Source organism: Saimiri boliviensis, chromosome 9 (genome assembly GCF_048565385.1).
Source record: "Saimiri boliviensis isolate mSaiBol1 chromosome 9, mSaiBol1.pri, whole genome shotgun sequence".
NCBI lineage: Eukaryota > Metazoa > Chordata > Mammalia > Primates > Cebidae > Saimiri > Saimiri boliviensis.
In genome coordinates this window covers 63992464-64019936 of record NC_133457.1, presented here as the reverse complement: position 1 = coordinate 64019936, position 27473 = coordinate 63992464, and the positions used below count along the sequence as shown (strand labels likewise).

The 27473-nt window shown below is 38.7% G+C and overlaps 1 protein-coding gene across 3 annotated transcripts in view; it reads left to right on the top strand.

Annotated features, from left to right (window-relative positions):
* The first annotated feature begins 211 nt into the window (after positions 1-211).
* SCN10A (sodium voltage-gated channel alpha subunit 10) overlaps positions 212-27473 on the top strand; it is a 99139-nt gene continuing 71877 nt past the window's right edge. For all 3 annotated transcript variants that reach the window (XM_010341490.3, XM_010341489.3, XM_010341488.3), the window contains exons 1-4: positions 212-481; positions 1958-2085; positions 5075-5155; positions 26266-26394. In XM_010341490.3, the coding sequence (XP_010339792.1) occupies positions 212-481; positions 1958-2085; positions 5075-5155; positions 26266-26394 (608 nt within the window). The remainder of the gene's footprint in view (positions 482-1957; positions 2086-5074; positions 5156-26265; positions 26395-27473) is intronic.

The window sequence follows — 27473 nt, the reverse complement described above, 5'->3', positions numbered from 1 at the left end:
GGCACCTGCAGTAGGGTGGAATAAAAGCCTTCCCTGAGAGCATTGCAGGGCAATGGGAGGGGCTCAGTGTGAGCTGAGGGAGGAGCCAGGTACGAGTGGGAGAGGGAGATGGGACAAATGAGAGGGACAGGACCAGTGGGCAAACTGTCACCCCTCTGTGGTTATGTCCACTCTTAAAGAGTACAACTACTTCCTGAAGAAGAATGAGAAGATGGAACTCCCCATTGGGTCCCTCGAAACTAACAACTTCCGTCGCTTTACTCCGGAGTCGCTGGTGGAGATAGAGAAGCAAATTGCTGCCAGGCAGGAGGCAAAGAAAGCCAGAGAGAAGCACAGGGAGCAGAAGGACCAGGAGGAGAAGCCTCGGCCCCAGCTGGACTTGAAAGCCTGCAACCAGTTGCCCAAGTTCTATGGTGAGCTCCCAGCAGAACTGATCGGGGAGCCCCTGGAGGATCTAGATCCCTTCTACAGCACACACCGGGTAAGAGCTACGGTGGGAATGTCTGCTCTCAGCTCTTGGAGAGGAAGTCTCAAGCCACCCAGCCTGGGAAGTCTTCCTGAGCCCTGGGTGATGCTGCAGTCTGCTAAAGACTCCATGAACAAAACAATATCTAACTTCTTTGATGATCTCTTTGAATCTTTTACATTTATGATAGAAGCTAACTAAACCCACACCTCCAAAAGCAGATAACTGCTGCAGAGCTTGCAGGGAAAGTTGATGGTTCCCTTGGATGAGCTCTGGCCTGGGGCCTCCAGAGGAGTTGGCTCGTTTCACAGGTAGAGAGCAGACATCTTGAGGTTGGGGGAGGAGTGTGGGGATGGGGACAGAAAGCAGGATGATTTAAGCCAGTGGTCCTCAACTGTGATCTTGGAACCCCTGGTGTCCCCAAAACTCTTTCAGTAGGTTTATAAAATCAAAACTATTTCCTAACAATACTTGGCTGTAATTTGTATTTCTCACACACATTCTTTCATGATCATACATTGGTGAATATAAACTATCGATGGGGGATGATGTCATCACTCTAACAACTACTGAAGTGTGTGCCTGTATATTCCTGTGTTTTAAAATTTCCTGAGTTTTTAATTTCTAATATGATACATATACACAGACATATATGATATGTATGTATGTATATAAACATATATACTTATATATACATTAATTTCTAATATGATATACATATGTATGGCATAAACAAAAAGGTATAGACATAAACAAAATTTATTTGGGGTCCTCGATAAAGTTTGAGTGTAATAATCCCTGAAATCAAAAAGTTTGAGAATCACAAGTTTAAACAAGGGCTTCTTCATGACAATCATCTCACCTATATGGTATTTTAGATGTTTTACACAGCCGAAAAATGGTGAATACATGTTTGGGAGTTAGGAGGCCAGGAATCAGCCATCTCAAATACGGCTGGCAGAGTACATAAAAAGGCACTGGACTGTCTTTTTCCCTCCTCTCCCATGCCAAGAGCTCATATCCTCCTAAATGCTCAGAGTAAGAAAATAGGAGAAGGTTTAAGAGGCAAAGACCCAGGAGATGGAGCCAGAAAGAACATTGCAAAACTGGGATGGCTCTCTAGTCAGAAGAGAAATTAAATCCAACCAGAACTTCACCATCCTGCTGCTAGAATTCTCCCCTGGGCATACTACATCTCAGCAGCCTGAGGACCAGCTGTCTGTCCATTAAAGCTCCTCAGTATGCTCATCTTGGAGCTCATCCTCCTGTCAGCTCCAAAGACCAGGATCTTGCGGAGAGGGTGAGGATAGAGCGTTTCGTCCTCCATCCTCTCTGCCTCTCCATACCTCCATTCGGCTCTCATTGACCTGTGATTTCCAGAGCCTTTCTTGCTCATGAACCTCAGATGATGCCACGCATGTTTAAAAACATGATTGCATAAGGAACCTTGTTTCTCATCGGAGGTCCACTTTCTGTTTTGTTCTGTTTTAGACATTTATGGTGCTGAACAAAGGGAGGACCATTTCCCGGTTTAGTGCCACTCGGGCCCTGTGGCTATTCAGTCCTTTCAACCTGATCAGAAGAACGGCCATCAGAGTGTCTGTCCACTCATATCCTTTGCACTATCGCCTCTTCCATGTGTTAGAATTAGACCTTGCCCACTGTGTCTGGTATCTGCGTTAGAGGTTAGCAACAGAGACCTTCTCCAATTGAATCCCCAAAAGACAATGAGGTCATTAGATTGAAAAAATAGTTTGTAGCTTTAATGTGTGCCATACCCCAAAGCAGTCCCAAGACACAGAGGAAGTGTTCATGCAGCACACAGAGGGTTTGGATTCACCTCAGACTAATCTAGACACACCTGTGGATGCACAACTTGAAAAATGTCCTCTTTATGAGGGGAGGTTTGCTGATGCCCCCCAAAACATTCTCACCATCGTGTGTGGCCTGCTCTCCCCACAACATAACAGGCAGTAAGAGGGCTGCAAGCCTTCTTCGGGCAGATGAGGTAGGCATGGGTTGTTACTCTGTGCCATAGCCATGCTGAGAAGTAGCTGCTTACTGGGCAAAAGAGCAGCACCTCCCAGAGGGCAGGGAAAACAGACCTTGATGGGAATAGCACACATGGTCTCAAAGGGACCTCATTGTTCATGGGGCACTGTTAACATCACAAGTTACTTGAAAACTACTAGCAGGTTTAAAAGGTCGACAGTCCAAGGTTCATGCCACACAAAAATGTAAAGAGTAGAGACACATTGGTCAAATGTCTATTATATTCATTGTTTTAGGTAGTGTTGGAAGCTGCCTTCAGGGGATTTTGCAAGGCAAGCCAAACTAGCAGAAAAAAGAGACTTTGGTTTGGTTTCCTATGATCTTCCCTGCTGGTCCTAATGGAAAGATCCTAATGACCTAAGATCCTTGGTCACTGGAAGGATTGGAAGTTCCTTATGATGAATTTAGCCCTGGATTTCAGGAGGTTGATGTGCAAGAATAGACCTGTTTCAGTTGCCTGACAGATGGTAACAAGCTTCTTCTTAGAAGGCTCCGGTAAAAAAGAGCTCTACCCTGCTCCCTAACTCTGAGGTAGATTGTTGGATTTCAGGACAGTTCTCACTGAGCTGGTAACCTTGGCACAATCATCTATCTGCGCACTCAACATGAAGCTGCACGCTTGATGAAGTTGCATTGTGTTTTCTCTTTTTACATTTTTTTTTATGGGTAACCAGTAAGAATTATATTTTCTGAGCTGAATCTTAGAATTTCAGATCCACAGAAGAATAATGACAATAGCAGTCCCCCACTTGCTAAATACTTCCTAAATGTCAACACTATCATTGGTTCAAAAGCCTCTGAAGGAAGAGATCAGCATCCCCATTTTACAGATAATGAAACTGACACACAGAGGCACTAAGTGAATTATCCAAGACCACGCAGCTAGTTAAGACGTCCAGCCTGCATCCTACATAAAGCAGTATCTGCAGTGAGGAAGCAGGCAGTTAATGGAAAGTAATCAGGGTAATTATTCTCTCAACGTGTCATCTCTGCTTGGATAGCTGTTGTTTTTTCAAAATACATACAATTACATGGAAATTACAAATAAAGAGAAATCGCAAACATACAAACTCCTCGTTATGGATTCTGGTTGACTTACATTTGGATAAGTAAGAAACAACTAATTAGAAATAAAATCCTCCCCCTTTAAAAGAACCAAGTGACCAGTGAATATTCTCTTCATCTTGAGATTTGATGAGTAAATAATTGCTTAGTAGAGTCATAGCTAGACAGAAAAGCTGTTGAGGGGGTCTCTTACTCACAAAAGTCTACATTTAAATCTCATAAATTTGGTAACTCCAGCCCCAAAAGATGCTAGAATTCTCAGGGCCCTTTTATTAATATTTCACCAAAAATATAACTCCAATCACATTTGCTTTGAGTGTTTTCACAAGTAATATTACACATAACATATATTAATTTTAAAGGTTTGTAGAACTGGAGACACAATTTTAATTTAATCCTTGGATTAACATTTCCCCCAATGTGAGCATCTTTCCTAATGTAATTGTAAGTCAGCACGAAAATGTGCTTTAATTAATAGAACTTTCCTTTTCAAAATAGATGTGTTCCTAAGTAACTGTAAAACCAGACACATCAAGGCATTTACAGAAAACTAAAATACATTTAAATACTTCTGCTCAAAGTGAAATTATGAAAAATGAAGATTGTACTCTTTCTGTAGGTCAAGCTCATTTTCAAGCTCTGTTTTTCCTTGGGAAGTACTGTTAGGAGCCTAGCTATTCCTGAGAAAAATGCCCCAGCAGGAACAATTTACCTTTAGACTCTCCCACCAATGTTTCTTCCTGTTTACCCCTTCCACCCACCTTCCTTCCAACATCTCCTTCCCCTTCTGGTGATCCCTTGGCCCATTGTCTGCTGTCAATATTCTCTGCTCTGGCTATTCAGAGTTCTCCACTGCAGCCTAATCCTCTTTGGGGTTTTCTTCCGAGCCAGTATTTCACTTCCCTGTGCCTGCCTCCACCGTTCTAGCCAGAAGACCATTTCCTCAGTGGAACTGATCTCACCTAAGTTATGCAAGCAATCCGGTGAAACTAATCCCCACCAGAGCTTGTTTCCCTTCACTTTTCTCCAAGTTTCTAACTTCTCTTTGTCGTTTAGAATAAAAAGACATTTTCCAGATAAAATGTCAGGCCACGTTGTATAGTGAAATGAAGGGTTTGAGGCAGAAGGACATTTTGGAAAACAGAATATGTTTTCTTCCATCTTGCTCAGAGTTTGTTATCAGACAGCTAGAGTTCACATCTGCGTGACCTGAGAAAAGTTACTTAACTTTTATTTTTTGTCATCCTGTTTTCTCAGCTCCAGAATGTGAGTAATAATACCCACCTGTAGATTAGTTGTATTAGAAGTAACGTGGGCAAAGTACTCAGCCTAGCTTAGGCACTCAGTAAATGTTAGTGGTTGTTATGTGACAAGATCATAAAGCTAATATTAGCTAAGAGTTATGAACATAATCATTCAGCATCAAAGTGATCCTAGATGACATCACAGAGACTTGGTGATCTCAGCTTTTCCTTAACACAGGCCTTCCAGGTGGTTCAGTTTATTTATTACCGTAACTATTTTGGTCAATTGTGTGTGCATGACCCAAACTGAGCTTCCAGAGAAAATTGAGTGAGTAGATTTGCCATCATTGTTGTACCTCCTCTTTTTGCTTTCTTTTCTTCCTTCACTTGGCAGTCTTTGTCTTTTATTAATCCTACCAGGCCTCATGTGAATAATGCTGAATCTTATTATCTATTTGTCTTTGTAATAACTAGGTCTCTTCTTCTGTGAACTTGGTTTCATAAACACACATATGATTTTCAGCTTCAAGGAGATACAGATTAGTGGTTCTCAACCTTGACTGCATATTGGAATTTTCAGGGAAAAATTTTAAATGCCTGAGTCCCAGCCCCAAAAAGTTTAATTTCTAATTTCATTAGTCTAGGGTGGTCTAGGAAGATGAATCCCCTCGCCTCTGACACACACACACACACACACACACACACACACACACTCACTCACCTGCTAGATACACACACAAGTGTATGTCTTAGAGAAGATATGCCTTTGAGCAGTCCTACTATGAAAGAGAGACAGAACTGAGAACAAATGGCCCTGAGATATGTTTAGGAAATAGCTCATAAATGAAAGTGTTTAAGTTATCATGCTTCATATGCCTCAAAGTAACCTTAGTATTCTCGAGGTTATTCTATTTCCCTAGGTTAGCGGATGAAACCTCTATAGTTTCAGAATGTGAGAACTTTCCAAAAATATCCCATATCTACACATCTGGGAGGGATGCTCCCACTCCAGCTTGAACCTAACATACCTGTGGGTATAATAATAGATGTTTTGCAGAGGTTTTTTTTTTTTCAACTTTTTTTTTTTTTTTTTGCTAACCGTAACAGTAATGCATGCCACAACAAAAATATCTTCTATTTCTATTAATAGATTAAAGGAGAAGAATCACACAGTCTTCTTAATTGATGCTGAAAGTCATTTGATAAAGTTCAATTTTCATGTATGAATTTAAATTCTTAGAAATTTGGAATAGAAGGGAATTGCATCACTCTGATAAAGGGCATTCATTGTTAGCATCAAGCCTCATACTTAATTGTGAATGTGGAAAGCTTTCCCTTTGAAATCAACAGAAAAAATATAACAAAGATGTCTCTTCTTCTCAGTTCCACTTTGTAAAGGAGGACTTAGCCAGCATAATAAAGCAAGGGAAAAAAAAGCATAAGAAGAAAAAAACTACCAAAGATATAGTTTACAGATAATAAGATTGTATGCATAAAATATCCCACATAACCTAGAAATAAAGTGTCAGAATTAGAGTATAGTAAGGTAGCTGGGTACAAATTAACATACATAAATCAATTGTGTATATACACTATCAACAAATAGAAAATAGTTTTTAAAAATACCGTTGATGCTGGCATTTTAAAATGTCAAGTATCTGGGAATAAGGTTATCAAAGTATGAGTAAGATCTTTATAAGGAAAATTATAATAAGTATTGTGTAATATTTTTTTAAAAACCGAATCAGTGGGGAGACATGTTCTCAGATTCAAAGTCTCAGTATTGTAAAGACTCCCCAAAATGACCAATAAATTTAATGTGATCCTCAAATCAATATTTCAACAGTCTTTTTTTGGTATTACTTGACAAACTTTAAACTTTAAATTTTCTTCCTCAAAAGTTTACGTAAAATTTTAAAGAGCAAATTAAAGCCAAGAAACTTTTGATGAAGAAATATGAAGTGGGAGAACATTCTACTGGATGTCAAGATTTACTGTAAAGCTCTAATTGGAGCAGTGCACCGTTGGTGTAAGACTGGTCAGAACAATGTAACAGAATAGACAGTCCATAAACAGACTAACACATATATAAACATCTAATGCGTGAAAAGGTGGCACCTTGTTCTAGGAAAAATATGGCCTTCAGTAAATGATGCTGAAAAATTAGGAATCCCACTGGAAAAACTACATTAAACATCCAACTTTGCACCACACACAAGAATTGATTCTAGGTAGATCAACACCTCATTTCCTATGTAAACTACAAATATATAAAGCTCTTAAAAGAAAAAAGAAAAAAACAAAGAGGAATGTCTTTATGACCTCCGATTAGGGAAGACTTTATTACATATGACACAATAAGCACTAACTATGGAGGAAAAAGCTGATATGTTTTAGTATACTACAATTACGAATGTTCATCATAAGACAACTTTAAGGAGTGAAAAAGCAAGTGCTTATATTCAGAGTAACGAACCCCTACAAATCAATTAGAAAAATGTCAGAGCAACCGCTTTCAAAATCGCAGAAGATTTGAATAGGCACTTTACAAAAGTGGAAATCCAAAAGGCCATAAACACATGAAAGTATTCTTAACCTTTTTTTAAATCAAAGAGATGCAAATTAAAATCACAATGAGAGATTAGTACACGTTCTTCATAGGAGGAACATCTTTTAAAGTGTCACATACCAGGTATTGGGAATGACGTGGGGCAGCAGAAACTCACACACTGCCAGTGGGAGTGTCAACTTGGGCGACCTCTTTGGAAAGCAATGGGCACTATCCAGTAAGGGTGAAGGCACATGTATACTGTATTCTTCTATTATACTCTTAAGTACCTATGCTCAACAGAAATATGTACTTGTGACCATCAGAATCCAAGAAAGTTTATAAACATTGCCCAAAAAAACTTCAAACCAGAAACCGCTCAAACATCCATAAACTTTGAGTACGTTAACTATTTCTGTCATATTCTAAAATGAGAAAATTCACAGCAATAAAAATGGATAAACTTGGCTGGGTGCGGTGGTTCACACCTGTAATTCCAGCATTTTAGAGGGTCAAGGCGGGCGGATCACCTGAGGTTGTGAGTTTGAGACAAGCCTGACCAACATGGAGAAGCCTTGTCTCTACTAAAAATACAAAATTAGTCTCCGTGGTGGCGCATGCCTGTAATCCCAGCTACTCAGGAGGCTGAGGCAGGAGAATCGCTTGAACCCAAGAATCAGAAGTTGCAGTGGGCCGAGATCACTCCACTGCACTCCAACCTGGGTAACAAGAGTGAAACTCTGTCTAAAACAAAAAAATAAAATAAAATAAACTTTAATCTTGCACAATGATAAGGATGAGTCTTAAGAACTTAATACTGAACAAAAAAACCCAAAGGTAAAGGATTACATAAACATGGTTCATTTATATAAAATTTGAAATCAAGCAAAACTAAACTATTTCATTATGGATGCATACTTATGAAGTAAAAAACATCAATAAAGTAAGGCAAGAAAAAGTATCAAAAATTAGGAGAATAGTGACCTCCAGGGAAGAGGAGGGAGGAGGTAATTGGGAAGGGGCTTGTGAAGTGCTGGTCGTGGCATGGGTAGTTGTCACATAAGCTGCTAGGGGATTACGTTCATGTGGAATTGTGTCAGAATTCAAATGCTGAAACTAACCCCCCATGTTGCTGTGTTGGAGATGGGACCTTTTAAGGAGGTGATCGAGGTTAAATAGAGTCACAAAAGAGAAGCCCTTAAGCGATAGAACTGGTGTCCTTGTCAGAGAAAGAGACAGAGTTTTCTCCCCTCTTTTTGTTTTAAAAAAACAAAATGACTTTTAAAAATAAATGACTATTGCATAAAATGCAGAACATTGACAAATACAAATCAGAAGATGGCAACTAGGTAGATAAATCATGAAATCATGAAATTAGGTTTAATATAGCTGAGATCATATAGGATGTAAAGTGTCTGTGCTCCTTCTGGGCTTTTAATGCAAAACTTGTTTTTCAAAATGAGTTATTTGGGAGTTATTTGAAGATTTTGGTTAAATATGGAATACAGAATGCATGTGTTTTACCTCACCCTCTCAAAATGCCAATAGAATGACAGCATGGGGAAAAGAACCATATAAATATACAAGAACAAAGAGAAAGAGAATGGAAAACACAGAGGACAAAAGATGTCTAAACAATTGGAAGACCAAAAGTGGGTGGAGAAGTGGCGAATCACTGAGCAGACCAGGGCTTGTTAAACCACAGGACCTCCAGAGGGGGATAAAAAGGAGAATAAAGGCATTTTACCCCTACAATCCCCAGAGGCCCTACAAATGTTGACATGATACAAATAGCAAGAAATGGAAGCAGAAAGAGGAAGGAATGTGGGAGCAGAGTATGTTCACTTATTCCTGCTTCTGTAATAACAAGAAGTTAAAGAATATTATTTAAAGTTGATAAATCAAAAAATGGACAAAATAATTACATTCAACAGTACAAAGGTAAGCACAAAAAGATCTTATTAAATACAGTCAGATGATGGCTGAAACAGTAAGGAATGGAAAGAGAATTACCAAACTGAAATGAGAGATTTTGTTTAAAGAAATAGCACACTAAGCACGATGTATTACATGGTTTTAATTATAATAATAAATTTATGATAGTTTTCACTTATAAAGGAAACAGCTAGGATAAAGATACAAACTCTTTAGTGATCTGTATGTTTGCAACAAATAATACGACAAACTCTAAATACTGGAAAATTGTACATCAAAAAATAAAGAGCAAACAAGACACACCGAATAATAAAATGGTACAAAAGTAATTGGGGTTTCGGACCATGAATATTAAGTCATTGCAACTAGGCTCCAGCACATCTTTATTAATCAGAGTAGGAACCATTAACAATCAACGTTGTTGCCAATGAGAAATGAGTTTGTTTCTTCCTGTAACATAAACATCCATGTTGGCCAGGCACGGTGGCTCATCCCTGTAATCCCAGCACTTTGGGAGGCTGAGGCAGGCAGATCACGAGGTCAGGAGTTTGAGGAGACGAGCCTGGCCAAAATAGTGAAACCTCATCTCTCCCAAAAATACAAAAAATGAGCCGGGTGTGGTGACATGTGCCTGTCATCCCAGCTACTCGGGAGGCTGAGGCGGGAGAATCATTTGAACCGGGGAGGTGGAGGCTGCAGTGAGCTGAGATCGTGCCATTTCGCTCCAGCCCAGGCGACAGTGTGAGACTTCATCAAAAAAAAAAAAAAAAAAAAAATCCATACTTCAGGATTCAACGAACTCTTGAGAAGCATTTTCTGTATCCCGCTGGTGGTGGAAGTGTTTTACCTACAAAAAGTTGTGGAGATGCTTGAAGCATTGATAGTCACTAGGTGAGAGGTCAGGTGAATACGGCAGATGAGGCTAAACTTCACAGCCCAATCCGTTCAATCTGTGCAGTGCTGGTTGTGCGACGTGCAGTCTGCTGCGGAGGAGAACTGGGCCCTTTCTGTTGACCAGCGCCGACTGCAGGTGTTTCAGTTTTCCCTGCATCTCATCGGTTTGCCGAGCAAACTTCTCAGATGTGAAGGCTTTGGTGGGATTCAGAAAGCTGTAATGGGTCAGACGGGCAGCAGACCACCCAACAGTGACCATGACTGCTTTTTGGGTGCAAGTTGGGCTTTGGGAAGTGTCTGGAGCTTCTTCTCAGTCCAGCCACCGAGCCGGTCATTGTCAGTCGTCCTGTAAAATCCGCTTTTCATCGCACATCACAATCTGATCAATAAATAGCTCGTTTATAGAATAAGAGAAGACGACACTTCAAAATGACGATTTAAAAAAATTTCCCCTTAGCTCATGAGGCACCCACTATGGAATTTTCTTTTCTTTTCTTTTCTTTTTGCCTTTCAAATTTGCTTCAAATGCCAAACGACCATAGAATAGTCAACGTTGTGTTCTTCCACAACTTCTTGTATCGTTGTAAGAGGATCAACTTCGATGATTGCTCTCAACTATTTACTGTCAACTTGAGATGGCCAGCCCCTACTCTGCTCATCTTCAAGGCTCTCATCTCCTTTGCAAAGCTTCTTGAACCACCACTGCCCTGTACCCTCGTTAGCAATTCCTGGGCCAAAGGCATTGATGATGTTGTGAGTTGTCTCTGCTGCTTTACAACCCATTTTGAACTCGAATAAGAAAATCGCTCCAATTTGCTTTTTGTCTAACATAATTTCCATAGTCTAAAATAAATATAAAATAAACAGCAAGTAATAAGCCATTAGCAAAAAAATACAGTGAGAAATGTGCATTAAAGTGGTGTATAACATAGCCACATTTATTTAAGAATGTATTCCAATGTCAAATGGCAAATTTCAACAATGCAAAAACCACAATTACTTTTGTACCAACCTAATATTTTTTAAACTACTAAATATGTCGTATAAAATAATATAAACAAAGACTAAGCAAATCCAATAAATATAAATGGATTTGACTCACCTATTTTTGAAAATTCCTATTACACTATAAAGCAATATCCAACTCTGTGTTGAATAAAAAAGATACTCCTCACAATGACACAGAAAGACTGAAATTATAGACTTTGAAAGATATAAGCAAAGGCAAACAAGAAAAGCAGAAGCTATGATCTTAATATCAGAGAAAGTGGAATTAGGTCAAAAAGCATGAAATAGAACACAAATGGCATTTTGTAATGCTATTACAGACATATTCATATTAAAGACATAACACTAATCTATATCTTTATAACAAATAATATGGCAACAATATAAATCAGAAATTATTAGAGTAGGAGGATAAAAACATTGTAGGAATAGAAAATTTTAATTAATTTATTTTAGCCAATAACAGATTAAATTTATTAAAAAAATAAAAAGTATGTATAGATGACCTAGTATATAATTAATATAATATAACTGATTAATATATAGCAAACTACCTTCCCTAACAATAGAAAATGAACCTCTTTTTCAAAAAACCAAAGAAATCAAACCAAATATTAAGCCATGACAAAAAAAACTCAATAATCTCCAAAAAGTAGAAATAATACAGAAAACATTCTCTGATCACATTGCAATAAAGTTAAAAAATAATAACCAACTTTAATAAAATGAGAGGATTTTCCACTCAATAATTTTTTAAAAATCTCTCTCAAAGAACTCTTGGACAAAAGACAAACTACAAACTAAAATTATACAATTTCTAGGGAAGAAAAGACAAAAAACAGTTTAATCAGAACCTAGAGAGTGCAGTTAAAGACATACATATTCAGGGATTAATTCACAGCACTGAAGCATAAAATACATCAGTAAAAACTGCAAAGAAATTATTTAAAGACCTAACATAAAACTAGAAAAAGAATAATAAAATTAATGAAAGAAAAAAGAAGAAATTAATAATCATAAAAAAGTAATAATTTAGAAAATAGCAAAACAGTAGATAAATTAGAAAATAGAAAACCAGTAGGTCTAATAAATCCAAAAGCTGTTGTAAAAATATGCACAAGACCTTTATACCGAAAAATGATAAAGCATCTTTGAGAGAAATTTTAAAGTACCTAAATGAATTAAAGGATGTCTTATGTGAATAGATTAGAAGATTCACTATTGTTAAAGTGTCAGAGCTGCCCAAATTAGTCTATAAATTCAATGTCATCCCCTAAAAATTCCAGCAGCAGCTGTTTTGTAGAAATTAGCTGAACAGATTTCATTTGCATGGATGAAGCAAAATTTATTTAACTATTGTCCTATTGATAGACATTCATGTTTATCATAATTAACATAATCCTCATATTTTGCCACCACCTATTAATTTTTTGGTGAATATCCTTACACATGTCTCTTTGTACACATAATATGTGTAAAATTAAGGGATGAATTTCTAGAAGTAGACTTGTCAGGTCAAAAGGGTGTACATTTTAATTTTTGAGATATTGCCAAATCGTCTTCCAAAGTTGGATCCATTTCCACTCCCACTAATTTTCAAATCCATTCTTTATAAGAGTTTGCATTAACTGAATTGTTGACATAATCCCCTTTATATGCACACTATGAAAAATATAATACATACAAATCTACCTATATGGTCGTGATCCTGGGAATTTGTGTGACAGGGATTAGATGATGTTCAGCATTCTTGGCCTTGTGGAAATGATCAGACTAGATTTTCTTTTTGAAATGCAAATTGATAATAGCCATTAGTTGTTTCCTATATTGCTGAGAGCCCAGAGGAAGAGAATAAATGTCCTTGGGTTAGACTGGGGCTCCTAATATCATGCTGTATATTTTTGAAAAAAAAAAAAAAAAACATTAAATTTTAGCCCGTGAGGAATAAGAAACCAATCTCATTACCATGTTCTTAATACAATCTTTTTCCTTATCTTCCCTCCCTTCCATTATTCCTTGCTGAAACTTTGCACAATTACCTGCTGATAATGGTAGCTCTGTGTCTCTCTGTTTGCCTGCCTATCTGTCTGCTTGTGGGAAGAAAAAGATATATATTCCATTTTCTAATCCCCTCTTTTGTTCAGGAAGAAACTAGAGGTTCGTCCTCAGATTGGACACCAGAAGGTGAAGAGAACAAGAGTCAAAAATTATTAAGAAGGACAAGACCAGAACGCTCCTACTCTCCCCTTGCCCTGGTTTCATATAATCATTGAAGGGGCTCTTTGATGACCCTAGGACACCCATCACTAACCATATCAATATTCTAAAAAAAACCTTTGATGAATTATAGCAATTTGGTTGTAGGGAAGATAAATGTTTTCTCACCTGGAAAAGAACATGTGAAATGAAGCTGAATCTACTGCAAACAAGAAAGTGGGTGTTTGGCACTGCATGCAAAAAGTACTGATTTATAGCTTTTTAAACTTATGTAACTGTTATCATATTGTATGTGTGCTTTATCTGATGTTTTAAAAATTATGTTTTTGAGATTTGTTCAAATGGATACATGTAGACCTAATTCATTCATTTTTTAATTGCCATATAGTATTCCATGAAGATATTATCCTGTGTTTTCTCCTCAAAGTCACAGTTTTTCTTTCTACATTTAGGAACTTCAACCTCCAAGAACTCATTTTTGTATGTGTGTGGTAGGAGATAGGCTTCCAATATTTTTCCATATGGATTATTTCAACATTATTTTCAATATGTCATTTCCCAAGTGGTTCCTACCACTGCTTCTGCCATGCACCAGATCCTCATGTCTACTTGAATCTGTTTTTTCCAGTAATATCATTGTCACATCTTGAGACAATGCCACAAGGATTTAAATGCTCTATAGTAAGACTTAAACTGCTCGACTTGCATGCCCCTCCTTATTCGTCTTCTTGAAAACTATTTTGGTTCTTCTTGTTTCATTACTTTTCCATATGAGTTTAAGGGTCATATTCTTTAGCGCTTTTCCTCCAACTCTGTGAAAACTTCGTTTGGTAATGCACTGACTCTGTCACCACAGGAAGAATTACCACATTTACAGTATGACGCCTTCCCACACATCAGCATGGCAGATCTCTTAATTTATACAGGTCTTCTTTAATATTTTTCTACAACATTTTATAATGTCTTTTTCCTAGGTATATTGCAATTTTGTTTGCCCTGTTGAATGCTTATTATTGCTAAAATACCTTAATATTAATAATTTCTACGTATTGATTTTGCATCCAGCAACACTGCTGAGCTCCTTAAAGTTAAATTTTTTCTGTAAATTCCCTTGGACTTTCTACTCAAACAGTTATATTATCTGCAAATAATGACAAGTTTGTTTCTTCCTTTATGATTCTTATACCACCTGTTTATTTTTCCTGTTTTATTGAATCAGCCAGGACCTTCAGCATGATGCTGATTCAAAACTATAACAATGAGCATATTTATTTTCCTCTTGATTTTAAAGTGTGTGCTTCTAATGTTTCACTATTATGCTGTTTATGAGAGTCTCATAATTATTCTATATCAAGTTATGGAAGCTTTTTTCCATTTCCTGTTTGTTGAGACTTTCATCATGAATAGGTTTGGCTTCTATCAGTATTTCCATATTTACTAAGGTTATCATATCTTCTTTTTTCTGTTAATATAAGCTACCATATTAACAAGACAGATTTGCTAGTCTATTTTTAATGGCTCCAGTTGATCATTTTACTGGATTCAATTTGCCACATTTCATTTTACCTATTTTACTAAATGAGCCTGGCCTACAATCTTCTTTCATAAACTGTCCCTTTGGGATGTTCCAGCTCTCCTTCTGAATTGTCCCTGGGAATTCCAACTTATTCTTACTTTGTTTAGCAGAGGAATTCCTCTCTTTCCATCTCCTGCAATGTTTCTCAACAAGCGATCTAAGAATCTCTATGCACATATAATTTTAAAATCTAACATGTAAGATTGCGATTTTCATAGAATTTCTAACTTTTTATGTTTTTAAAAACAGAGCATGTGCTTCAAAAACCGATTTCATTCAAACTTGTTAACATGGAGTTAATCATAGGCAGTTTATCTTTACTCATGTATTTTATTGTCACCTGACAGTTGTTTACACTTGTCAGACTTGCGTTTGCCATTGTCACTGTGACCTTATAATGTCACAATTCAAAAAAAAAATGAGTCATCACTTCGAAAGTGGTTTTCTGAAGCATGACAATAATAACAAAAATAGAAATATAAATCCTACAATGTGAAATAAGGTCACAATATTAGTAAGAATGGCCTCCATTATAAAAACAGAAAGCATGAATCTGTCATGAGACAAGTGGACAATGGATGTGGATAACCTCCCTAAAACAGACAAAAATATATAAGAAGATGGCAATGAAGAATCATAACTGAATTTTTTGGACCAATGATCCTTTGTCCTAGTCTACAGTTTATTATCTGTTAACATTTTTGTCAAGTAATGATATAAAGCTATCAAAACTTCCATATTATTTTCCAGTAAAGTTTATCAACCCCACTTTTAAACCAATTGACCGTCTCTAGTACAAGCACAAAATAAGGCTTTCCATTATAAAACTGTGACAATTTTATGTCAAAGGTTGAGAATACCACAAAACTATAGTTATCATTCATCCTCATATCAAAAACAAGCACAACTGTACTCTTGCTGGTAAGAGACAAAACCAGCTTCCAAACCATTTACAAATATTGTGGTTGGAAAAGAAACAAGAAAAACAATTGGTATAATTCCTTAATTAGAAGTATCACATTCCTTATCATGTAACTGGCATTTAAAGTCAATGATTGTTATATACATGAATAGACATTTTATTTTATAGTTGAGCAAAACTATGAATAAATAAGTTGACAGCATATGTTCACTATATATGTGGGAAAGACTTGGTGACCTTTTGTTCTATTTATCATGAAGCTAATTTTAAAAGGAAAGATTTCTGGTTTAATTAAAAATTAGTTTTAACCTAGAAAACAGACTTTAAAAGGTATGTTGGCTTGTACACCAATGTTTGTAGCAGCATTACTCACAATAGCCAAATGTCCATCAACAGATGCGTGGATAAGAACATGTAGTATATACATAAACAGTGGAATATCATTCAGTTTTAAAAATGAATGAGATCTGATACATGCCACAACATTGATGAAGCATTGTGCTAAGTAAAATCACCCAAATGCAAAAGAACAAATGTTGTGTTATTCCATCTTTAGAAGGTAGCTAGAATAGGCAAATTCATGGAGACAGAAAGTAGGATGGAGGTTGCCAGAGAGAGGGAATGGGGAGTTATTGTTTAATGGGTACATTTCTGTTTGGGATTATAAATAGTTTGTAGAAAGATAGTTGTGATGGTTCCACAACAGTGAACCTACTTAATGCCACTAAATTGTGTACTTAAAAATGGTGAAAGTGGTAAATTTTATGTGATATATATTATGCATATTTTACCAAAACTTTTTAAAAGAGGAAAGGTGTTAAATTGCCATTGAAGAATCTCCAGCCACATGGTCAGTAAGGAAAGGTATCACTATTCAGATAGAAGATGCTGCTTCCAAATCCCAGTGCCAGTGCATACCTTATTCACAGAATGCAGCTGGGGGTCCATAACATGCCTCCAGATTCTGATTTGCTGTTGAGGCACACAGTGGAAATTGTGAATACAAACTGACTGTGGTCACTTAGTGTACACCTCCTCTGCCTACTGGGCTAAAATGAAAAGTGAGTAAGAGAGGCTGCTCTCCCACACTGAATTGCATTGGCTGGCAAACAGGAAAGGCTTACACAGTTTTTGTTTTTTTTAATTTTAATTTAATTTTATTTTACTTTAGGTGCTGGGGTACATGTGCAGGTCATGCAGGGTTGTTGTATAGGTGCATAATATATCTGGCATTTCTCCCCATGTTATACCTCCCCAACCTTCTCACCCCCCACTGTCCCTTCCCAGCACCCACCAACTGTCCTCAGTGTGTGATGTTCCTCTCCCTGAGTTCACGTGTTCTCCTTGCTCAACACCCACCTATGAGTGAGAACATGTGGTGTTTGGTTTTCTGTTCTTGTGTCAATTTGCTGAGAACGACGGTTTCCAGATTCATCCAAGTCCCTACAAAGGACACGAACTCATAGTTTTTTATGGCTGCATAGTATTCCGTGGTGTATATGTGCCACATTTCTTTGTCCATTCTATCATTGATGAGCATTTGGGTTGGTTCCAGGTTTTTGCTACTATAACAGGGCTGCAATGAACATATGTGTGCGTGTGTCTTTATAGTAGAATGATTTATAGTTCTTTGGGTATATACCCAGTAATGGGACTGCTGGGTCAAATGGAATTTTTATTTCCAGATCCTTGAGAAACCGCCACACTGTCTTCCACAATGGTTGAACTATTTTACACTCCCACCAACTGTGTAAGAGTGTTCCTATTTCTCCACATCCTCTCCAGCATCTGTTGTCTCCAGATTGTTTAATGATCACCATTCTAACTGGCATGAGATGGTATTTCAATGTGGTTTTGATTTGCATTTCTCCAATGACCAGCGATGATTAGCATTTTTTCATATGTTTGTTGGCCTCATATATGTCTTCTTTTGAAAAATGTCTGTTCATATTCTTCACCCACTTTTGAATGGGGTTGTTTGTTTTTTTTCTTGTATGTCTGTTTTAGTTATTCGTAGATTCTGGATATTAGCCCTTTGTCAGTTGGGTAGACTGAAAAAATTTTTTCCTATTCTGTTGGTTGCTGGTTTGCTCTAATGATGGCTTCCTTTGCAGTACAGAATCTCTGAATTTTAATTAATCCCATTTGTCTATTTTGGCTTTTGTTGCCATTGCTTTTAGTCATTAAGTGTTTTAGTCATGAAGTCCTTGCCTATGCCTACGTCCTGGATGATTTTGCCTAGGTTTTCTCCTAGTATTTTATGGTGTTATGTTTTATATTTAAATCTTTAATCCATCTGGAGTTAGTGTAAGGTGACAGGAAGGCATCCAGTTTCTGCTTTCTGCACATTGCTAGCCAGTTTTCCCAACACCCCTTATTAAAACATGGAGTCCTTTCCCCATTGCTTATTTTTGTCAGGTTTCTCAAAGATCAGATGGTTGTAGATATGTAGTATTGCTTCTGAGGCCTCTGTTCTGTTCCACTAGTCTATGTCTCTGTTTTGGTAGTAGTACCATGCTGTTTTGATTACTGTAGCATTGCAGTATAGTTTGAAGTCTAGCAGTGTGATGCCTCCGGCTTTGTCCTTTTTGCTTAGGATTGTCTTGGCTATGTGGGCTCTCTTGTGATTCCATATGAAGTTTAAAGTTCTTTTTTCCAGTTCTGTGAAGAAGATCATTAGTAGCTTGATGGGGATAGCATTGAATCTATAAAATTACTTTGGGCAGTATCACCATTTTCACAATATTGATTCTTCCTAACTGTGAGCATGGAATGTTTTTCCATCTCTTTGTGTCCTCTCTTTTTTCATTGAGCAGTGGTTTCCTTAGAGGTCTGTTACGTCCTTTGTTAGTTGTATTCCTAGGTATTTTATTCTCTTTGTAGCAATTGTGAATGGCAGTTCGTTCTTGATTTGGTTCTCTGTCTGTTATTGGTAGATAGAAATGCTTGTGATTTCTGCACATTGATTTTGTATCCTGAGGCTTTGCTGAAGTTGCTAATCAGTTTGAGATTTTGGGCTGAGATGATGGGGTCCTCTAAATATACAATCATGTCATCTGCAAATAGAGACAGTTTGACTTCCTCTCTTTCTAATTGAATATCCTTTATTTCTTTTTCTTACCTGATTGCTCTGGCTAGAACTTCCAATACTATATTGAATAGGAGTGGTGAGAGAGGGCATCCTTGTCTAGTGCCAGATTTCAAAGGGAATGCTTCCAGTTTTTGCCCATTCAGCATGATATTGGCTATTGGTTTGTCATAAATAGCTTTTATTATGTTGAGATATGTTCCATCAATACCTAGCTTATTGAGGGTTTTTAACATAAAGGACTGTTGAATTTTGTCAAAGGCCTTCTCTGCATCAATTGAGATCAACGTGTGGTTTTTGTCTTTGGTTCCATTTATGTGATGGATTACGTTTATGGACTTGCATATGTTGAACCAGCCTGGCATCCCCAGGATGAAGCCTAATAGTTCATGATGAATAAGCTTTTTGATGTGCTGTTGCAATCGGCTTGCCAGTATTTTATGGAAGATTTTTGTGTCAATGTTCATCCTGGATGTTGGCCTGAAGTTTTCTTTTCTTGTTGAGTCTCTGCCAGGTTTTGGTATCAGGATGATGTAGGTCTTATAAAATGAGTTAGGGAGGAGTCCCTCTTTTTCTATTGTTTTATATAGCTTCAGAAGGAATGGGACCAGCTCCTCTTTCTACCTACATCTGGTAGAATTCGGTTGTGAACCTGTCTGGACCTGGACTTTTTTTGGTTGGTAGGCTATTGATTGTTGCTTCTACTTCAGCCCTTGTTTTTGGTCTATTCAGGGTTTCAGCTTCCTCCTGGTTTAGTCTTGGTAGAGTACGAGTGTCCAGGAATTTATCCATTTCTTCCTGGTTTACTGGTTTATGTACATAGAGCTGTTTGTAGTAGTCTCTGATGATTGTTGGTATTTCTGCGTGATCAGTGGTGATATCCCCTTATCTTTTTTTATTGAATCTATTTGATTCTTCTCTCTTTCCTTTTTAATTAGTCTGGCTAGTGGTCTGTCTATTTTGTTGATCTTTTCAAAAAACCAGCTCCTAGATTTATCGATTTTTTGAAGGGTTTTTTGTGTCTCTATCTCCTTCAGTTTGGCTCTGATCTTAGTTATTTCTTGTCTTCTGCTAGCTTTTGAGTTTTTTTGATCTTCCTCCTCTAGCTCTTTCCATTTTGATGATAGGGTGTCAATCTTAGATCTTTCTTTGTTTCTCATGTGGGAATTTATTGCTATAAATTTCCCTCTTGACGCTGCTTTAGAGGTGTCCCAGAAATTCTGGTAGGTTGTGTCTTCATTCTGATTGGTTTTGAAGAGCATCTTTATTTCTGCCTTCATTTCACTGTTTATCCAGTCGACACTCAGAAGCAAGTTGTTCAGTTTCCATGTGGTTGTGTCGATTTGAATGTGTTTCTTAATCCTGAGTTCTAATCTGATTACGCTATGGTCTGATAGACTGTTTGTTATGATGCCCATTCTTTGGCATTTGCTGAGGAGTGATTTCTTTCCAATGATGTGGTCAATTTTAGAGTGAGTGCAATGTGGTGCTGAGAAAAATATATATTCTGTGGATTTGGGATGGAGTGTTCTTGGTCCAGCTCTGCATTCAAGTCCTGGGTGTACTTGTTAATTTTCTTTCTCATTGATCTGTCTCATGTTGACAGTGGAGTGTTGAAGTCTCCCACTATTATTGTGTGGGAGTCTAAATCTCGTTTTAGGTCATTAAGAACTTGCTTTATGTATCTGGGTGCTCCTGTATTGGGTGCATATATATTTAGGATAGTTAGCTCTTCTTGTTGGATTGATCCTTTTACCATTATGTAGTGTCCTTCTTTGTCTCTTTTGATCTTTGTGGAAGTCCATTTTATCAGAGACTAGGATTGCAACCCATGCTTTTTTTTTGTTCTCCATGAGCTTGGTAAATCTTCTTCCATCCCTTTATTTTGAGTCTATGTGTGTCTTTGCATGTGAAATGGGTTTCCTGAATACAGCACACCAATGGGTCTTCACTTTTTATCCAGTTTGCCAGTCTGTGTCTTTTGATTGGGGTATTTAGACTGTTTACATTCAATGTTAATATTGTTATGTGTGAATTTGATCCTGCCATTTTGTTACTGGCTGGTTTTCTTGCCTGTTAGCTATCTCACTTTCTTCATTGCATTTTTGGTCTTTGCCATTTGGTGTGCTTTTGCAGTGGCTGGTACTTGTTCCTTTCCATGCTTAGTGTTTCTCTCAGGAGCTCTTGTAGGGCAGGTCTGGTGATGATGAAATGTCTCAGTAATTGCTTTTCCATAAAGGATTTTATTTCTCCTTCACTTATAAAGCTTAGTTTGGCTGGATAGGTGATTTGGGGTTGAAACTTCTTTTCTTCAAGGATGTCAAATATTGGCCCCCACTCTCTTCTGGCTTGTAGGGTTTCTGCCGAGAGATTTGCTTTGAGCCTGATTGGCTTCCCTCTGTGGATGACCTGACCTTTCTCCCTGGCTGCCCTTAGTATTTTTTCCTTCGTTTCAATCCTGGTGAATCTGATGAGTATGTGCCTTGGGGTTGCTCTTCTTGAGGAATATCTTTGTGGAATTCTCTGTATTTATTGGATTTGAATGTTGGACTGCCTTGCTAGGCTTGGGAAGTTCTCCTTGATAATATCCTGGAGCATTTTTTGCCAGCTTGGATTCATTCTCCCCCTCATACTCAGGTACACTGATCAAGCATAGACTAGGTCTTTTCACATAATCCCATATTTCTTGGAGGCTTTGTTCATTTCTTTTCACTCTTTTTTCTCTTGTCTTGCCTTCTCTTCTTATTTCATTGAGTTGGTCTTCAATCCCTGAAATCCTTTCTTCTGCTTGATCAATTCAGCTATTAAAACTTGTGTTTGCTTCACGTAGTTCTTGTGCTGTGTTTTTCAGCTCCATCAAGTTGTTTATGTTCTTCTCTAAGCTGGTTATTCTAGTTAGCATTTCGTCTAACCTTTTTTCAAGGTTTTTGGTTTCTTTGCATTGTATTAGAACATGTTCCTTTAGTTCAGAAAAGTTTGTTATTATCCACCTTCTGAAGCATGTTTCTGTCATTCATCACATTCTTTCTCAGTCATGTTGTGTTCCAGTGTTGTTGAGGAGTTGTAATCCCTTGAAGGAGAAGAGGTCTTCTCGTCTTTGATGGTTTCATGGTTTTTGTGCTGGTTTTTTCCCATCTTTGTGGATTTTCCTGGCTGTGAACTCAGAATCTGCTTGATGAGGTCGCTTGTCTGCCTGTCACAGCACTACTTGGTTTTTATGGACTCCTTCAGGTTGCTAGGTAAGCTTCCTGGGTCTTTTTTTGTTTATACTGGGAGATTAAGCCTGCCTCTTCTGCTGACCTAGAGGTGCTGCTGGGTGACCAAGGGCAATGTCCCGTTGCTACCTAGGCTTCATGTGTTTTTTGTTAAAACCTGAGGCCTAGTCCCACTCGTTTAATGGTGGGCTATGTCCTTCCTCCACAGGGCTGGATCATTCAGGGTTCAGCTCAGACTGTAGCACTGGCTGCACAACCCACTAGAGTTAGTGCTTCAGCCCTCTGGGGTTTGTGGGGGAGGGTAGGGACCCACCCAGCTCCCTCTCTCTGGTCATGTGGGAGGGGCCCACCCAGCTGCTCCATCTGTCCTCCCACCTTCAGCTCCCTCTTTCTCTGGTTAGGGGGAGGGGCCAATAGCTCATCCATAGGCTCTCCTGGATGGCTTATGGGCTTATGGGTTTGCTTAGATCTGTGTGCCAATCCAGGACACTGTCCTGGATTCTGTGTATTGCTGAGGCTTTGGGGGAAGCGCTGTATCTGGACCAAAGTGCCCAAGAGGGAGCCTCTGACTCACCAGTCAGATGCACTTTCTGGGTGAAGTGGCATCCCTCCCTGCCATGCCTGGGCTTTGCTCACCGTCAGACCAGACCCTTTGAAAGGCACCTGGGGGCCGGGCGTGGTGGCTCAAGCCTGTAATCCCAGCACTTTGGGAGGCCGAGGCGGGTGGATCACGAGGTCGAGAGATCGAGACCATCCTGGTCAACATGGTGAAACCCCATCTCTACTAAAAATACAAAAAACTAGCTGGGCGTGGTGGCGCGTGCCTGTAATCCCAGCTACTTAGGAGGCTGAGGCAGGAGAATTGCCTGAGCCCAGGAGGCGGAGGTTGCAGTGAGCCGAGACCGCGCCATTGCACTCCAGCCTGGGTAACAAGAGCGAAACTCCGTCTCAAAAAAAAAAAAAAGAAAGGCACCTGGTACCTCAGTTGGAGCTAGGAGATCTCTGGATTTCTGCATCTCTCTTACTGGGTGTTGTGCACCAGAGTCGTGTCTATTCAGCCATCTTGACGCCCCACACAGATTTTTAAAAATAAGGAATGAAATATTTTTAATTACCATTTTTGTAAATACAAGTTGGGTATCTCAGAGATTAATTCAGAATTTGAATATTATGGATCTCTGCCTCCATATCAGGCCTGAATATCAGGATTCATAATGATCAGATATCAGTGGTGCAATTGACTCAATGGCTGGAAGCTTGACTTTTTCCAAAACCCAATGATTTTTCTTCATTCATCAGAAAAAGCACTTAGGAAATAACACATTGGGCTTATTAAAAATTACCATCTGAGTGCTGCAATCAAACATCAAGAAATACCTTGCAGAGCCAAATACCACCAAAGAGAGGATGCGACTCCATTAGCTGCTGTTGAGCTGGGGCACTTGCCTTCTGGCGAAATACTGAAAATAGTCTTTAGAGAGAACTCTCTCCATAATTTCTGGGTCTGTGTTTGATTTGACAAACCAGAAATATCCGTCAAAGCTTCCCAACAACCTATAATTCTGAGTTAAGATTTTCTAATTTAGAAAACATAAAGAGTGGGGGGAAAAACCAGTAAGATATGGAAGCTGACAGCTCAAGCAGCTATGCAGCCAGATATAGATTTCTTCCTGAATGACTGCAAACATGATTTCTCCTCTTACAGATGTGAAAAAAGTTATTCACTTATTAATTTGACTTTTATTTTTTTTTAAGACATATATGTTCACAAATTAAAAGGTCACGGAATTCTATAAAGATTCAGACAAAAAAATAAAAACCAGCAATTTCATTTTTCTTATCTCCTTTCCAGAGGCCACCACTTTTAGCTTTTTCTTTACTTGTGCCTTCTGATACTTTCCTATCTCTAATAATATACTCATACTACTAATTTTTAATTTTCCAATTTCTGATGTTATTTATTGGCTTCTTATTATGAGAAAAACTTGGGGCCACATACACACACTCATTTCCTCTCACCCTCATCTTCCTGTTACAGTTATAATCTTTGGTTAGATCATCAGATAATATATCCATTGTCTGACTACATATATAATTACATTACATTATTAAGCTAAACCCTGTTTACAGTTGTTATCATGCAGTGTACTTTGATTATATTTCCTTTTGGCACAGTGTTTTTGCTTTCCCTGGAGTTAATAAGGATTTTTGTTTGTTTGTTTGCTCAGTTTTATTTATCACGAATTTGTTCCCAAACTCTTTTCCACATGTTTAATTGTTGCTTCAATTTATTTGCACACATCAGGTGCATGTATATCATTTTTTCCTATGGAAATCACTGCTAGAGTACTCTATCTTCTGCCTCATTCTGACCTAGATCTTCTCCAGGCCTGATGCAAGCTCTTTTCTAGAGAATTTTTCTTCTTCATCCTTTTTTTGGATTCCTTTTGCCTCTCCCTTGGATTGCAGTTATGTTTCTTGTTTGAGTGGAGCACATCCTCTAGTAACTTTGTTTTTTTTTTGTTTTTTTTTTTTTAGACAAGTCTATCTGTGTTGCCCAGGCTGTTGGCCTCAAACTCCTGGGTTCAAGTGATCCTCCTGCCTAACTTCCCAAGTAGTTAGGATTACAGGTACACACCACCATGCCCAGCTTTTAGTAACTTTATTAGACGGGTAGCTAAGAAGTAAATTTTCTGAGACTTCATATATTCTACCTTCTTCTTTGACAGTTTGGCTGAGGAAAGACTTCTGTATTAGAAATAATTTTCCTTTTAATTTTGAAGGGTCTGCTTATTGTCTTCTAATTTATTTCTAGACCTACTATTAGGCAGACAATATACCTCCTAATCAAACTTTTCATCACTTCTTATCCATTTCTGCTTTTTTGTTCCACTTTTTGTGAGATTTCCAAAACTTTATTTACGAGTCCTCCTATTAGTGTTTTACTTTTGCTATCATATTTTTGTTTTCAAAATTCCATATTGTCTTTGAAGGTACTTTTTACAGCCTTCTGTTCTTGTTCTATATGTGCAGCCTCTTCTTACCTCTTAACTCTCTAAAAATATTAATACAGTTTTAGTCCTCTAACTTTTCTTCTGCTCTCTGAATTGTCTCTTTTTCTTTCTTCCCCACCCCCCTTTGGTTTCTGGTGTTAGAAGCATCCTTCAGATTCCTGATGCTCCTTGGCCAGCTGCTCTTGTTAAAAGTGCAGCATCTTCATGGGCTATAAACCTATCTTCTGGAAACGTAATGAGGGGCAGAAGTGAAGAGGAAGGGGAGTTGTTTGCCTTTCAGCATGTAAACTTTCCTTTATATACATTTTTCAGTGTGCAACTCTTACCTTCTTCTTCAACTCTTCAGAAAATGAGCATCCAATCCATCTCTGGAGCAGAAGAAGCAGTTTCTCACTGAATGGATGGTATAAAGTGGCATCTAGAAAGCCCAACTGATTTTTGCAAAAATTTTCAAGCAGTCCTTCCAGCCCTACTTCTCACCCTCCCCCTCAAACCTCACTTTCAGGGATACTTAGTATCTGTAAGCTCCAAGCAGTTCTGGGGCTCTCCAGCATAGCTGGGCTTGCTTCAGGATATTCCCTGTATCAGCCTGTTTTCAGCTTTCTTAGGTCTGCTCTGTCAATTACCACTCATCAGTCTGCACTCCAGTTTCTAAATGCTGTTAGGAGATAAGCTTCCAGCTTCCTGCAGGGTAGGGAGACCCTGGCAGACACAGAACAAGAGAATCCTTGCTCTTCACCCGCTACTGCTCTCTGCCTAACCCCAGAGCAGCAGACGCTGCTGGCTGTCCCAGCCACACACCCCTCCCGACTCCATCTATTTGTGTGGCTCTTCTTAGTTCCTCAGTCTGTGTCTTGTCTCCTTGCCTTCCCTTCTTCCCCCTTATCACCTTGGTGATGTTCTTTGCATGTCTTTTCTTGGAACAATCACAGCAGCTCATCCCTCCCTCCTGGAAGCAGAAGGAACGCCCTAAGTAATCTCCGTGACACAGCTGATACTCCTTTTCTACCCTCCTTTTCAGGTATGTCTTCACTGCCATTTACACCTTTGAAGCCTCGATAAAGATATTGGCAAGAGGGTTTTGTCTAAATGAGTTCACGTACCTGCGAGACCCTTGGAACTGGCTGGATTTCAGCGTCATTACCCTGGCGTGAGTATTTCTCTATGCAGATTTGCATGTGAGAGAAGGAAAGGGGACAAAATGGTGGATGGGAGGTAGGGCTAATGCATGTCTCACTTGGACAGCGTGTGGAGACTCACACCATGAACTTTTGCTCCAAGAACCACTGCAGAAATGCACCAGAAGAACTGGAAGAATTCACAGATCCTTTGAAATATGTGGCACACTGCTGCAAGTTCTGCAAGGCAGGTGAAAAACTGTGAGCTTCCAAAGTGTGAGGGAGGGAATCCTGCCCCTAAACACACATCTCCACTGGGAAATTTGAAAATCCAGATCACAGGAGAAGAATTCACCCTTACCTAGAATGGAAATAAATTTAGCGAGCCACACAAAATATAAAAGTAGAAGCAGCAGAGAGAAGTGCCTTGTAAGCACTCCCAGTCTCCAGCTTGAAACCAGGGAATCCATCCCTGACTATATCTCACAGGGGCCCTTGAGGAAGAGGAAGAGAGCCAGTGATATCAGGGAGGGGTCACAGGGTGAAAGAAGCTTCAACTAAAATTAGTAATGATTTCTACTGGGCACAGATTTTCTTGAGCAGAATCCAAGGGTCAAATGGGAACTGCTGCAGATGTGAATGCAGGAGCCACTACTAAAGAGAGTGAGCAGACAGGGAGGGGTGAGGTCCAAAAGTCATGCTTGCAGGAGCAAGACCAGCCTCACCAACGACATGAGAGCTAGGTGAGGCCTCTAGCTACCAGCTATGCCCCACCTCCATGGAGAGCTCTATGGCACAGTAGAAGCAGCCAAAATTCCCTCTGGAACACAATGCTATTGGCCTGAGAACCAGCTCCCCATCCCCCACTGGCCACAACAAGCCCCACCCAAGAAGAGTCTGAGTCCCGACCTGCCTAACCCTGCCCCCACCCGATGGTATTTCCTTATCTGATCTGGTAGCCAACACAAAACTAGAAAGTCTTGGAAGCTTTATGGCCCTGCTCACCACCTGAGAAACTAAAATACTTACCCTGGCCAATTTAGAGTGAGTTTAGATCCCCCTACTACTAATGTGCTAGTGCTCTTTTGAAAGCATCACCTCCTAGCTGGAG